Genomic DNA, 15563 nt, shown 5'->3' with positions numbered 1-15563 from the left:
CCGTGACCCCTTGTGAACGTCACTTCTGATCTGGGAAAAAGCTTCCCACCGTTCATCCCATCTGTCCTTTAGAGAAGGAAATCTGCCTTCCTTACCTGGTCTGGTTTACATGTGACTCCAGAACCACAACAATGTGGTTGATTCTCAATTGCCCTCGGGCAACTAGGGATGGGCAATAAATGCTGGCCAGCCAGCGACGCCCATGTCCCACGGATGAATAAGACAAATGGTAAGCTGATAAACTGCATGTGATTGTTCTCAGATATTTAAAAGTATAACTTGTCATTGTTGTGTTGTTTTATGTTCTCTAATGGCACAATCATTTGTCCCTGAGAAAGAAAGCACATAGTCAGTGCGTTAATGAGCTATTGTATGTCCAGCACTCACTGTCCTAGACCGGGGGGCGGGGGGGGGGGGAGGGGGGGGGGGGGCGGGGGGGGGGGAGGGGGGGGGGGGCGGGGGGGGGGGGTGGGGGGGGGCGGGGGGGGGGCGGGGGGGGGGGGCGGGGGGGGGGGGGGCGGGGGGGGGGGCGGGGGGGGGGGGGGGGGGGGGGCGGGGGGGGGGGGGGGGGGGGGGGGGCGGGGGGGGGGGGCGGGGGGGGGGGGGGGGGCGGGGGGGGGGGCGGGGGGGGGGGGGGGGGGCGGGGGGGGGGGGGGGGGCGGGGGGGGGCGGGGGGGGGGGGGGGGGGGGTTTACGCTCAAACTTAATTGTGCACCTGCTTTGCAATCTCCTTATTCTTGTGTCTGGTGTGCAGTGACCATTTTGTACAATCTCAGTAGCATCTCTTTAAAATCTGACACAGAGTGAGGGCTAAGTACTCGGTAGGGGATTTATGAATGTGTCCGTAATGAAACTCTGTTACCTGATGTTTTTCACACGCTCTGCAGCCATGCAGAAACAAATGGAGGAAGATCAAAATCATTTTGGCAAAGCTGCCTGGAGCAGTGTTGCACCCAGGTTGGAGAAACTGAAGTTCATGTTTGCAAAGGAAACCTTGCAACACACCAGGGCAAAAGAGCTTTGCCTCAATCGCAGAAAAACCGAGATTCAGCACAAGGTAACACCTGTTGTCGCATTGAATAATTTTTCTCTCTGCAAGCGTGAAACATTCTCTGTAAAACTCTTGCTTTAACTTTAGATGGAACATCTCGAAACTGAGGAAGCAGCGGAGATGGTGGACACGTTAGAGATACAGTATTACGAAACACAGCTGGAGCTGTACAATATTCAGCTGGAAATGTTAAAGTATGAGGAGCTGCTCCTTTTCGCACAGTTGGACACCATTCGCAGACAGATCCGAGGTGGGTTTATTCTGAGTAACCCACTCACCCTTTCAGTGTCAAATTCCGAGGTGCCTCTGAAGCTTGTGTCTGCCACTGAGAGGAGAGGGGATTGATGTGTATTAGGGCAGAAGTGGTGTTTGGCTTTGTCTAATGTCATAACCTCTCAGCAATGTCACATTTCCAAGATACTGGCCGCTGAGTAGGAAAGCAAGCAGCACTGAGGCTAGTGATTTTGTTACACTTTTGGTGTTTGAAAGAGGACGTTGTGCCCAGACATCAGGAATAATGTCAGCGGATGTTTAAAGTCAGTATTAACTAGAGAATGGGTAGATAGATCCTCAGTTCAATGTCTCATCTAAAGGATGATACTTTGAGAGTATTGGCCTTCATTCTCCCCTCTGTTCTTCAGTGTCACCGGGTCAAAATCCTAGAACTCCCAGGGACACTGTGGCTGTACCTACACCACGTGGACTGCAGCAGTTCAAGAAGGCAGCTCACCATCAACTTCTCAAGGGCAGTTAGGAACAGGCAATAACTGCTGGCCTCATCAGTGATACCCACATCCCTTGAATGAACAAATAAAACCACAGACAGTGGTGTCAATCTGCACCTCATTCAGTGTTCACTGCACTAAGCAGGAGCAGAATACAATTGAGGTGACACTAGCATTCATTTACTAACCAGACTTTAACCAACCTCCCTCATTACTTTGATCATCTTTGGACAATTTTGATTTATCTTTTGGAAATTCACTGTGAACAGGTTGGTGTCTGGAAGCAGTGTTGTAACTATAACATCCTATCAATGTTTCTCTCACGTTACTACCCTATCGATATTGAACCTAGCAAATGACAGGTTCTCATTTCAGAGCCTTCTGTGGGAAGTTGAGAAATCACAGTGCACAGTGGTTAGCACTGAAACCTCTCAGCGCCAGGGACCCGGGTTCAAATCTGGCCTTGGGTGACTGTGTAGTTTGCATGGTTGGTTACCGTCATGTTTCTATAGGCTATTGAGTTGGATCCATGATCGTAATGAATGGTGGAACAGGCTCAAAGGGCCAAATGGCCTCCTCCATCTTCTATGTTTTTATGCATGTTCTTCCTGTGTCTGTGTGGGTTTCCTCCAGGTGCTCCAATTTCCTCCCACTGTCCAAAGGTGTGCAGGTTAAATGGGTTGGCCATGGTAAATTGTGCCTTAGTGTGCTAAGATGTGTAGGATAAGGGGATTAGCAGGGTAAATACGTAGGGTTATGGAGATAGGGCCTGGGTGGGTTGCCCTATAGGAGAGTTGGTACAGACTTGATGGGCCGAATGGCCTCCTCCTGCACTCTAGGGATTCTATGAATCTGAGAATTTTCCAACATACAGAACATTACAGTGCAGTACAGGCCCTTCGGCCCTCGATGTTGCGCTGACCAGTGAAACCAATCTAAAGCCCATCTAACCTAACTATTCCAATATCATCCATATTTCTGTTCATTGCTATGAAAATAACATTTTGAATCAAATACACTGTTATCTCAAATAAAAACAGAAACTGTTGACACTCAGCAGGTAGGAACAAGGCAAACATTCACTGCCCATGTGAAGTGTTCAGTTTTGGAGTTCTGGAATATTCTCTGCCACCCTAAGGATTGAGAACATTTTGTATCTATTGCAAATACTTGTTTGTTATTTATCCATTTGTTATTTTTCAATCAGTTTGCCTGGTGTTTTTAAGCCAGGAGCCAGGTTCAATGTATTGCCATTTGGCAGCTCCTCAAAGATGGGGAGGAAGACATTGGCTAGAATCAGTCACTAAAGGAATGTTCCATGTTATTATCCTGGGACACATCTAAATATCAAACAGACTGGAGCGAGTAGGCAGCCAGGCTTCATAACTGAGGGGGTGAGAAACACAAACCAGAAATAATGAGTAAAAAGACACAAAAATATGAGTTCAAAATGTACCCAGATTGAGAGAGAAAAATACTGCCAGCCAACAGAAATTCTTCACTACTCTTGATTGCAGAAAAAGAGGAGGAGGTGATTTATTATGATACCTGTGAAGATCCTGATCAGCTTCAGACCGAGCAACAGGGGCTGGTACACGACACTCGCTCAGTAGAAATTAAGAAATTATGGCACAAGGCTCACCAACTGGAGACGAAGCGAGGTCGCATTGGTGCACGTCGATCCTATTTGAGAAATAAGCGGGTAATTGGTGAAATCCACCGTAACTGAGATGCTTTGTTTCGATAATTAGGTTCCCTCTACTTCTCACATCGCCGCAGCTTCCAGAATTGTAATTTCATAAATCTTATCAGCAAAGATTATTTTCTCTCACGTGACACTTGTTCAGCCAATCAATCCTGTGTCAACCTCTAACCTGAATGGGAATTTACCCACCCACTGACCGCGTTTAATTGTTTGTTTCTTGCGTGAGGGAACTGCCTTGTTTTCAGTGGATCAGTTGTTTGTGGTGGCCCTCTGACCAGATCAGGCCAAGGGCACACTGGAGCTTCCACCTCCATTTCAATGGAGTAAGAATGGTGCCCTCAGCATTTTCTCTTTCTTTGTCCCAGTTAAACTTTGAACATCACTTACACCTTGTGGATGCCCTTGGGCTATAAATTGGCTTTTTTTTTGCACAAAGCTTTCTCAGTAGTTGCTAGTTTTCTCTGGCCTAAGAACCATCCAGAAATGGATTGTTCATTACATTTTAGAACATAAGAATGAGGAGGAGGAGAGGAGCACTTCTTTCAGCCCATCACTAAAATCATGGTTGATTTGATTATAGCTTTAATTACGTTTTCCTGCCTGTTCCCCATAACTCTTGACTCCCTTGTCAGTCAGCAAGCTATATAACTCTGCCTTGAACATACACAGTGACCCAGTCCCTTCTGCTTTCTGAGGAAGAGAATTTCAAAGATTAATAGGGTGCAGAGGTAAGAGGAATTACGAAATCAATGGTAGAGGAGAGGGAGCGAGTGCAAGTGAATGAGGGCATTCAAGTAGTTAAAGGAGTAGAGGGCGAGGGAGAGGTTGATAGCATTTCATCAAATCGGGTCCAGATAAAAGCTGAAATAAAGACACTTTGCCTGAATGCAAGAAGCATTCGGAACAAAGTTGATGGTGCAAATCAGCACAAATGGGTATGATCTAGTGGCCATTACAGAAACGTGGCTGCAGGGAGACCAGGACTGGGAGATGAATATCCAGGGGTATCAGGCATTTAGGAAGAATAGACAGGAAGGAAAAGGTGGTGGGGTAGCTCTGTTAATAAAAGATAATATCAGGGTAGTAGTGAGAGATGACATAGGCTCTAAGGAACAAAACGTGGAATCGTTATGGGTAAAGATAAGGAATAGTAGGGGGAGAAAGACACTAGTAGGCGTGGTCTATAGGCCCCCAAATAATAATGTTGAGGTGGGGAGGGCTATAAACAAGCAAAAAATGGATGCGTGCAAAAATGGAACGGCAATAATCATGGGGGACTTCAACCTGCATATTGATTGGCTGACTCAAGTTGGAAGGGGTGGGATGGAGGAAGAGTTCTTAGAATGCTGTTGGGATAGTTACCTTGAACAGTATGTTACAGAACCGACGAGGGAACGAGTTATCTTAGATCTGGTAATGTGTAACGAGGTAGGTAGAATTAAGGATGTTCTTGTGAAGGACCCTCTTGGGTCAAGTGATCACAATATGGTTGAATTTCTGATACAAATGGAAGAGGAGAAAGTAGGGTCCCATACCACTGTCCTCTGTTTGAACAGAGGGAAGTACGATAGGATGAGGGCTGAATTGGCTAAGGTGGACTGGGAGAGCAGACTGGTAGGTAGGACAGCTGAGGAACAGTGGAGGATTTTTAAGGGGATCCTTTTCAGTACTCAGCAACAATATATTCCGGTGATAAAGAAGGGCTGTAAGAAAAGGGATAACCAGCCGTGGATAACGAAGGAAATTAAGGAGAGTATTAAATTAAAGACCGATGCGTACAGAGTGGCCAAAAATAGTGGAGGATCGGAAGATTGGGAAAACTTTAAGAGACAACAAAGAACGACTAAGAAAGCGATAAAGAAAGGAAAGATAGGTTATGAAGCTAGGCTAGTTCTAAATATAAAAAATGATAGTAAAAGCTTTTACAAATATATAAAAAGGAATAGAGTGGCAAGAGTGAATGTTGGACCCTTGGAGGACGAGAGGGGGGATTTAATAGTGGGAAATGAGGAAATGGCTGAAACTTTAAATAAGTTTTTTGTGTCGGTCTTCACGGTGGAAGACACAAATAGTTTACCAAATATTAACGATAGAGGGTCGGTAGGAGGAGAGGTACTCAATACAATTAATGTTACCAGGGAGGCAGTGCTTGGTAGACTAATGGGACTGAAGGCGGACAAGTCCCCGGGCCCAGATGGAATGCATCCCAGGGTACTGAAAGAAATGTCAGAGGTAATAGCGGATGCGTTAGTGGTTATTTATCAAAATTCGTTGGATTGTGGGGTAGTGCCGGCGGATTGGAAAACGGCTAATGTTACGCCGCTGTTTAAAAAAGGAAATAGACAAAAGGCGGGTAACTACAGGCCGGTTAGCTTAACGTCTGTAGTTGGGAAAATGCTGGAATCCATCATTAAAGAAGAAATAGCAGGCCATCTGGATAAGAATGGTTCGATTAAGCAGACGCAGCATGGATTCATGAGGGGAAAGTCGTGCTTGATGAACTTGTTGGATTTTTATGAAGATGTGACTAGTGCGGTTGACGGAGGGGAACCGGTGGATGCGGTGTTTTTGGATTTCCAAAAGGCGTTTGATAAGGTGCCTCACAAAAGGTTGCTGAAGAAGATTGGGTCACACGGAGTTGGGGGTAGGGTGTTAGCGTGGATTGGGGATTGGCTATCCGACAGGAAGTAGAGAGTGGGAATAAATGGGTGCTTTCTGGTTGGCAGATGGTAACTAGTGGCGTGCCGCAGGGATCGGTACTGGGGCCTCAACTATTTACCATTTATATAGACGATCTGGAGGAGGGGACTGAGTGTAGGGTAACAAAGTTTGCAGACGACACAAAGGTAAGTGGAAAAGTGAATCGTGTGGAGGGCGTAGAAGGTCTGCAGAGAGATTTGGACAGGCTGAGTGAGTGGGCGAGGATCTGGCAGATGGAGTATAACGTTAACAAATGCGAGGTTATTCACTTTGGAAGAAATAATAGCAAATTGGATTATTATCTAAATGGAAAGAAATTACAACATGCTGCTGTGCAGAGGGACCTGGGGGTCCTTGTGCATGAGACGCAAAAACCCAGTCTGCAGGTGCAACAGGTGGTCAAGAAGGCAAATGGGATGTTGGCCTATATCGCGGGACGGTAGCACAGTGGTTAGCACTGCTGCTTCGCAGCTCCAGGGTCCCGGGTTCGATTCCCGGCTCGGGTCACTGTCTGTGTGGAGTTTGCACATTCTCCTCGTGTCTGCGTGGGTTTCCTCCGGGTGCTCCGGTTTCCTCCCACAGTCCAAAGATGTGCGGGTTAGGTTGATTGGCCAGGTTAAAAATTGCCCCTTAGAGTCCTGAGATGCGTGGGATTAGCGGATAAATATGTGGGGGTAGGGCCTGGGTGGGATTGTGGTCGGTGCAGACTCGATGGGCCGAATGGCCTCCTTCTGCACTGTAGGGTTTCTATGATTCTATGATCGCAAGGGGGATAGAATATAAAAGCAGAGATGTCTTGCTGCATCTGTACAGGACATTGGTGAGGCCGCAGCTGGAATACTGTGTGCAGTATTGGTCCCCTTATTTGCGGAAGGATATATTGGCCTTGGAGGGAGTGCAGAGAAGGTTCACCAGGTTGATACCAGAGATGAGGGGTGTTGATTATGAGGAGAGACTGAGCAGATTGGGTTTGTATTCGTTGGAATTTAGAAGGCTGAGGAGGGATCTTATAGAGACCTATAAGATAATGAAGGGGCTGGAGAGATTCTTTCCACTTAGAAAGGAAACTAGAACTAGAGGGCACAGCCTCAAAATAAAGGGGGGTCAGTTTAGGACAGAGTTGAGGAGGAACTTCTTCTCTCAGAGGGTGGTGAATCTCTGGAATTCTCTGCCCACTGAAGTGGTGGCGGCTACCTCGTTGAATATGTTTAAATCACGGATAGATGGATTCCTGATCGATAAGGGAATTAGGGGTTATAGGGATCAGGCGGGTAAGTGAAACTGATCCACTTCAGATCAGCCATGATCTTATTGAATGGCGGGGCAGGCTCGAGGGGCCAGATGGCCTACTCCTGCTCCTATTTCTTCTTATGTTCTTATGTAATGATTGTTCAGAGAGGAAATCCATCTTCACTGCATCTTAAATGGGTGACTGTGACCCCCTAGTTCTAGATTCCCTACAAGAGGAAACATCCTCTCAGCATCTACACTGTCCAATTCCTTCAGAATCTTGAATGTTTCAATAATCCTGATCTGTTAATATCTTACAGGCAAAGTGCCTCATTAAAGGTTTTATGTTTGAGATATTCAAAGGAAACAACCCAATGCCAAATAACATGTTTATATATCATCTCACATTTACTAAAGATTGCTGACTTGATTCAGCAAAGTGATGTGTTACGGGGCGGTTACGATGGTTTTCTTGTTGTATTTGTAACTATCATTCCCCTCAAGTAGCCAGAACAAGTCAGAGTGGTTTAAGATGATTTATTAAAGACTGTAGTTACAGGATGCCAAATGAAGTCATTCAGAGTGAAAAATTTAGAAATATACATAGACAATTAAAGTCTCAGCTTCGATTACAAGTAATTAGCATACACCAATAACAGAATAGGAGTTATCTACATCCAATCATAGTTATTGATTAAGGTTACATCATATAAAAGCAGTTTTAAAACCAATCACAATCACCTTACACTTGGTTGATTATACTATCCAATTGATGTGAGATTTTTACTTGTCTCCATTGGGTATTGGGATACCTTTTAGGCATCCCAGCTGTGTTTGGATATTAGAACACTCCCTTGTCCAGTGCTTGATTTAAAGGCCTTTTCCCAGCATAGCATCTTTCCTGTTCCTCACCTGAAGGTCACTTGTCTGGAACTAGCTGCTTACTATCCTGCAGTTAAACATTGTATAGGCTTTTGTGATTTCTCTGTTAACCCTTTTCACTGGACACAGTTATTAATATAGCTATTATTTTCCTCCATAATTATTAGTATTGCTATTAATCCCCCTCACGATGTATTTTCGTGGATTGGTCACTGGTGTTCTGGCTACTTTGTACGGGCTTCCCACCTGTTTCTGCATTACTTTGCTATTCTCTAATGTCGTGTAGAGGATATAGAAGGAATGCTGTGTCAGTTGATGAGGTTTGTGTTTTTAGATTGTTTCCTGGAGGATACCTTGCCAATGTTGTGCCCTGTATAGTAGAGCTATTGGGATGGGTGTGTGGTTAGTTTCAGGTTCGCTTCAGGTCAAAATGAAGCAGTGCAGCAGAGCAGGTCGTAGAGCCGTACGTCACACAGGAAACAACTTGAAGCTCTGCCTGTGTGTAATTCCTGACACCATTTTCATATAATCCTCTCCAAGTAGCTTTCACTAATTTATGAATCTCAATTTGACTTGTATGGTTGAGACTTAGAAAACCCAGGAAGATCCCACAAGATATATTGTCTAGAAAGTCAAGTTATTGGATTCCATCTTCACCGACAGACTCTAATGGCACTTCCTGTCAATAGGATCAGTGTGAGGAATCTCAAAAAGCAAAGCAGCAGCAGGAGCAAGGAAACCAGGAACGCATGCGCCAACACCACAGTATCCAGGCGGTGAGTGAACACAGAGCATGGCGTGTAAGGGGTGGTATGGGGAGATCTTTCATTCAGACTCACTCTATAAAGCTGTATTTCCACAGAAACGCGATCAGAAAAAGGAGGAAGACAAAAGGAGAAGGGAATGGGTCAACCAGGAGCGGCAGAAGACTTTGCAGCGACTCCGTACATTTAAAGAGGTAGAGATTGATCCCTGCTGTTCTGGTTTTCGTAGCTGGCGCATTTGTGTCTCGTGAACAAGACTTGCACTTTCCAGGATCTGTCCTTGACCCTGAGCTCTTGACCTTAGTGTGGTTTTGGTACAAGAGATATGGGTTTGTGCTTGTTGCTCTCCCCCTACCTGTTTCCCAAAGATCTTTGCTCATCTGCAGTCACTCAGTGCCATCGTCCACAAGAACAGCTTTCATTTCCATGTACACTGCTAACACCAGTGCTGCCCCTCCATCATTTCTATCGTCCCCTTCACTGTCTCAAAATCATTTCTCCGACTCGCTATTGGAAGACCTTACCCACTCTTCTCAGGTCCCCAACACAAATTCCATTTCCCAGTCACTGACTCCATCCCTCTCCCTGGCAACTGAGGTGAACTAGATTGCTCATAACCTTGGTGTCATATTTAACTGAGATGAGTATCCAACCGCACCAGTGCCATCGTGAAGACTGCCTATTTCCACCTCTGTCCCTGCTTGAGTTTCCAAAACCCTCATTCATGCCTTTGTCACCCCCAGACTTGACTATTCCAATGCATTGCTGGCTGCTCTTTCCATTCCTACTATAATTGAGCTTAAAGTCATCCAAATCTCTGCTGCATCTGTCTAAACTCTAAGCAATTCCCATTTCCCCATCACCCCTGTGCTCACTGACCTACACACTCCCAGCTAAACAAGCACCTTTATTTTTAAAATATTCATCCTTATTTTCACATCCCTCCATGGCCTTGCTCTCCATTTCCCCCGAACTCTGCTCCAACCGCCGATCTCTGCACTCGTCTTATTCTCTGATTTTAATCACTGTACCATTGGCAGCTGCCTCGGCCCCAAGTATTGGGATTGGCTCCCCAAACCTCTCCACCTCTCTCCTCCTTTAAGGCCAACCTTTTGGTCATCTCCTTTAGTGGCTCAGTGTCAGATGTTCTTGGATAAATATTCCTAAGAAGCACTTGGGGACGTTTTACCCCATTAAAAAGAGACACATCTGTCCTGAACAGAGCACCTTTAAATTCTAACCACTGTTTATTTACCTGGTGTGTGCCTCCTGCAGGGGTTGTAGTGATGGTGACTCTGCTGTGATACCCAGCCTGGAGTTGTTCTCCTGACACTGGGAACCTCATTCTTAGTAATGAAATCCCATTGAGGGTGTAAACCAGAATCCTGGCACCCACTGACCCTGCCACACCGTCCCCATTGTTAGAAGCTTGTTCTGCATTTTATAGAGTGATGCACTATCAATTATGACGCGAAGACTTCTGAGAGTGAGGGAAAACTAATAGGCTTTTATTCACAGAGAACAGGAGCACACCCTTGTAGCTGACCTGGTCTAGACTGAGGCGAGGAGGAGGGACCATCACCTTTATACCCCACTCTGGGTGGAAAGGGAAGGGTCTCAGGTGGAAAGGGAGGAGTCTCGGGCCAGGTGCAGCATGGGTGTGTCCAGGCACATACATGTAGTAACAGTGGTTCACCACATAGAGTATAAATGATACACTTGGATTCATTATTAAATTGCAAAATTTGTGATTTAAAAATTAATTCTATTCCAGAGCTCTTCAGCACATTTTGTATTTCAACCTTGTTGCCAAACTCCTGAGGCGCAGAGACCATTCACGCCTTTATCTGCAGCTTCCTCCGAATCTGACCAGCCAAAGTCCCTCATGGATCATTCTGCTAGAAAGAAACAAGCGCGAACCAGGACCTCAAAAGTAGCAAAGAAAGGTCTTTCATCTCCCCGTGATATTCCAGTGCGTATCTTCCTCCCAGCAAGTACTGTGCCACCCGGACAGCCAGAGATGCAAGGGATTTCTTCAGTACCTTCTCCACCCCCTCCCCTGCCCCCTCCCCCTCCCCCTCCCCCACCCCCTCCCCCAATACCGCCTGCCCTGAGTACTTTGCTGGGTCACAAAAGCACTTCAGTAGATGGTGAACAGGTTCAGCGACTCGTCTTCTCCGCGGAGAATTCAGCAAAGAAATCCATCAAGGAAAATATAGGTAAAGAAATTACATTTTTCCAAGTAATTATACATCCAGTCGCTCATGTTGCTGTTTGTTTTTCTAAATGGAATGGTGATGAATGGTTTAAAATCCCTGCATTTTGGCTGTTGTTTTGTTTTGGGGGTCAGGTGACAGCAAATCTTGAGCAAAGTGATGCATGGCTCTCTGAGTATATGTGAGCAATTAGACAATGCAGTTACATTATAACTTGAGTCTGTTACCCCCCCCCCCCCCCCCTTTCCCATGCCCTCCTCCCCCTCTGTGTCCACACAGGAACGATGGATGATGTGCTGGCTTCCTTGAAACGTGGTGAAATCTTGCTTAAAAAAGTGGATCGGACAAAGCTGCAGTCTGTGGACAGATCGGGTGACCTGCGTGAAAACATGTTAGCTACAATTCGGAAAGGCATCCAATTGCGAAAAGTGACAGTGGGACCTAACGTGCCTGTGAATACTGATCCAGTCAATGAGTTGGAGCGTAGCATTAAAGCAGCCATGAAGCGGATGAAGAAAGTATCCCCGGACTCCGATGAAGAAGCAGATGATGGCAACCAGTCTGAAGAATGGGACAGCTGACCATAACTCTTTCCCCATTTGCTGTGCAGTTTGAGGCAACTTTCTGCTAAATCTGTTTCCATCCAGTCTGACTCAGTTGACAGAAAACCATTGTAACAAACAAAATGAAGGTTTGAGTATTTTAATCACCAATTCGAGTCTCTGCCAAGTGACCGAACCGTGGCCAGGTGAGATGAAAGGATTTCCTGATTTACTAGAGTCAAAATAATACACAAACCCTGATCCACTGGCAAATCAGTAATCACACCGACAGATTCAATTACGCATTAGTTGGAGTTGAATAGCTTTGGTCTCCTATAACTTGCATTTTAATTTTAATTTTTTATTTTTAGGAACAGCAAAGACCATAAGATTCTTGTCTTGACCCTGACCCTCAGTTTCTTGTCTCCTAATTCTGCATGCACACTGACCCATAGGAGCGAAGATCTTAGGAGTTTGTGTAAGCCACTTGGCCCTTTGATAAGATCATGGCTGGTTTGGTTGTAGTCTCAACTTGACTTTCCTGTCAGCTGCCCCCATAACCCTTCCCTCTCTCGTCTCTCAAAAATCTGTCTAACTCTGTATTTGATAGATTCAATGACCCAGATCATATTGAAACAAAAGATCCTGATGGGATTGGACAGGGCAGATACGACGAGGGTGTTTCCTCTTGTCAGGGAGACTAAAACTAAGGGGACACAGTTTAGTCTCCTTTTTAAGACCGAGATGAGGAGAAATATTCAATTAATACCTTCTCTCTTCGTCCTAACATAGAAGATAGGAGCAGGAAGAGGCCGTTCCGCCCTTCGAGCCTGCTTCACCATTCATTACGATCATGGCTGATCATCCAACTCAATAGCCTAATCCTGCTTTCTCCCCATAACCTTTGATCCCATTCACCCCAAGTGCTATATCCAGCCGCCTCTTGAATGCATTCAATGTTTTGGCATCAACTACTTCCTGTGGTAATGGATTCCACAGGCTCACCACTCTTTGGGTGAAAAAATGTCTCCTCATCTCCGTCTTAAATGGTCTACCCTGTAACCTCAGACTGTGACCCCTGGTTCTGGACACCCCCACCATCGGGAACATTCTTCCCGCATCTACCCTGTCTAACCCTGTTAGAATTTTATAAGTCTCTGAGATCCTCCCTCATTCGTCTGTACTCCAGTGAAAACAATCCTAACCTAGTCAATCGCTCCTCATACATCAGTCCTGCCATCCCCGGAATCAGCCTGGTAAACCTTCGCTGCGCTCCCTCGAGAGCAAGAACATCCTTCCTCAGAAAAGCAGACCAAACTGCATATAACACTCCATGTGTGGCCTCACCAAGGCCCTGTATAACTGCAACAACACATCCCTGCTCCTGTACTCGAAACCTCTCGCAATGAAGGCCAACATGCCATTTGCCTTCTTTACCGCCTGCTGCACCTGCATGCTTACCTTCAGTGACTGGTGCACAAGGACACCCAGGTCCCGCTGCACACTCCCCTCTCCCAGTTTACAGCCATTCAGGTAGTAATCTGCCGCCTTGTTTTTGCTTCCAAAGTGAATAACCTCACATTTATCCTGTTCTATATGAGCCTTTTTCCTGACTCCCTTTTTCCCAATTTCCTCAGTTTTAATTTTGAGTCTTTATTGTAGAACATAATTAACATTGCTCCTCAATTCAGCTGCCTTTGTTTTTAACCTCAAACAAGATGAATCATCTCATTCAGCCACAGCCGTCAGGCCTTTTGTCAATAGCAACTTTCATTTCTACTAATCCATTCATGTCACATCCCTAACTGCCTCAGGAACAAGAAGAAAAGGAATTGCAAAACTAAATCAGAGCAGCAAGGATGAGGAAATAACACACTAACTTGCATTTATATAGCACCTTTCGTAACCTCAGGATATCTCCAGGTTCTCCAAAGCTTAGTGCAGTGCAGTACTTTTATTTTGGAATGTAGTTAGTGAAATGTGGCAGCCCGTTTTCACAAAGCTCCCATCAGCAGCAATGTGGGAATGACCGTCCCTTTGTGATATTGTTTGTGAGTTAAATGTTGGTTCAGGACACTGGAGGAACTCCTGTCTTCCTCCGTGATTAATGGCCATGGATGTTTTGTGTGTTCCCCCTGAAAGGGCAGCTGGAGCCTTGGTTTAAAATCATTTATTATCCAAAAGACAGCAGTGTAATCATACCAGCTGAAACGGAGATTAGTTAAAATGTCAGGGCATGGACGTCTGTAGCGGGACACCAGCCTGAGAATATTAAATGGGGGACTTTCGGAGACCAGAGTCAGTGTAGGCTATCAAGGTGGATGATTCAGAGCAGGATACATTAGAGAGGTAGATTTGGATAAGCCAAGGTTCATGCCAGCACAACAAATTAGCATGATTGCAACAGAATAAAGCCATCTGCTGACACTGTTACCTGACTAACCATGAGTAACACTGCCTGTGATGCACTAGGATTATTAATAAGCACGATGCAGGCTGTGTCAGTGGTATAACTCAGTGGGAGTGAGATAATGAGCAATCACTGGAGATTTGGGACAGCTTCCCAAAACTCTAGGTATTAACTGTGATGTATTGTCAGAATATGCACTTACACAGTCAACTACCTACCCTGAATGCATCGTTAAAGCAGTGATGTCCCTTCTCTTTGTTTTACATGAGGAGCACTCCAACAACACACTCAAAGCAGAGATAACCTGACACGTTTACTGCGTTCTTTGTTAAATTTGGATTTCTCTGCCCCATCCCTGAGGTCCTGCCAACTACAGCACAGAAACAGGCGCCTCGAGTTTCTTCCTAGCCATGGGGCACAGTTGGGTATCCAGGGTGGGGGGGGCGGGGGCATGGCGTGGTTTGGGTATCTGGGTTTTGGGCGGGGGAGGGGGGGTGGTGCACAAACGTCTCAGGCTGCTGCTCACTACCTGGTGACCTCGGATGTGAGCAGGATTGGCCTTGACTGTGATGCCTTCTGCAGTTGAGTAACATGCTTGCTTTCACCATTTGGACTCACGAGTATGGAACTTAATCCCAGTAAATGACGAGAGAACTGAGGGAATATTCAGTTATTATATCATTAGACTTTTAATGTATCCTGAATTATTCCATACTCAGCACATGGTGAATCAACCCTTGAAATATTTTAACTAAGGCACAGTTTACCATTTTAAAAAGAGCTTTGCAAATATAATTAAAAATTGTATTTTTTTGCACAGATCTACAATAGAAATTGATGGCCATCTATTTTTAATTATATTCAGGTTATCAATCTATGGCACTTTAAAATGTAATTGCAGAACACTGAACATGCTCTGTTTTAGAAGATTGTTGATATCGAAAAAGCTTAAATATTGTACGGTTATTGTATGTCTAACTCCTTTATTTTTCAAAGCTTCATTTGCTTGTGGCATAATGTTTCCTCTGATGAAGCTGCTACATATAACTGGAGTTTCTACTGTTCTGCCTCTCTAGAAATTACTGACAATAAAATGTTATTTTTTAAACCTTTTCATATTTTCAGGGTTGTGATAATTGACCAGTTTAGATCACCAAGGTTACAGCCATTCTACTCTTATGGGGGAACAGGAAGGAATAATATAAGTCAGCTGAGCTGAAGACTGTTGGAGAGATGTGGATTTATCTCTGAAACTGTAGGAAGCAGAAATCAAGGTATATTTCTGACCCTGTGTATAACTGTAGTTGCTGTAATCCATTATAGCTGGTGGACTCTGTC

The 15563-nt window shown here is 45.2% G+C and overlaps 1 protein-coding gene across 1 annotated transcript; it reads left to right on the top strand.

Moving 5' to 3' along the window:
* The first annotated feature begins 832 nt into the window (after positions 1-832).
* LOC144489942 (WASP homolog-associated protein with actin, membranes and microtubules-like) lies at positions 833-15338 on the top strand. The gene is made up of 7 exons (XM_078207766.1): positions 833-1057; positions 1139-1301; positions 3294-3478; positions 8983-9069; positions 9156-9251; positions 10832-11276; positions 11553-15338. The coding sequence occupies exons 1-7, from the start codon at positions 833-835 to the stop codon at positions 11852-11854; spliced, it is 1503 nt and encodes a 500-aa protein (XP_078063892.1). The 3' UTR covers positions 11855-15338.
* Positions 15339-15563: the final 225 nt, after the last annotated feature.

This window comes from Mustelus asterias, unplaced genomic scaffold (assembly GCF_964213995.1).
Source record: "Mustelus asterias unplaced genomic scaffold, sMusAst1.hap1.1 HAP1_SCAFFOLD_2698, whole genome shotgun sequence".
Taxonomy (NCBI): domain Eukaryota; kingdom Metazoa; phylum Chordata; class Chondrichthyes; order Carcharhiniformes; family Triakidae; genus Mustelus; species Mustelus asterias.
This window is presented reverse-complemented; position numbering and strand designations above follow the sequence as displayed.

Coding starts and splice junctions, on each gene's coding strand:
- LOC144489942 (XM_078207766.1), top strand. CDS start 833: ATGAATGTGTCCGTAATGAAACTCTGTTACCTGATGTTTTTCACACGC. Junction 1,058..1,138: donor AAACCGAGATTCAGCACAAG/GTAACACCTGTT, acceptor CTTTAACTTTAG/ATGGAACATCTCGAAACTGA. Junction 1,302..3,293: donor CATTCGCAGACAGATCCGAG/GTGGGTTTATTC, acceptor TCTTGATTGCAG/AAAAAGAGGAGGAGGTGATT.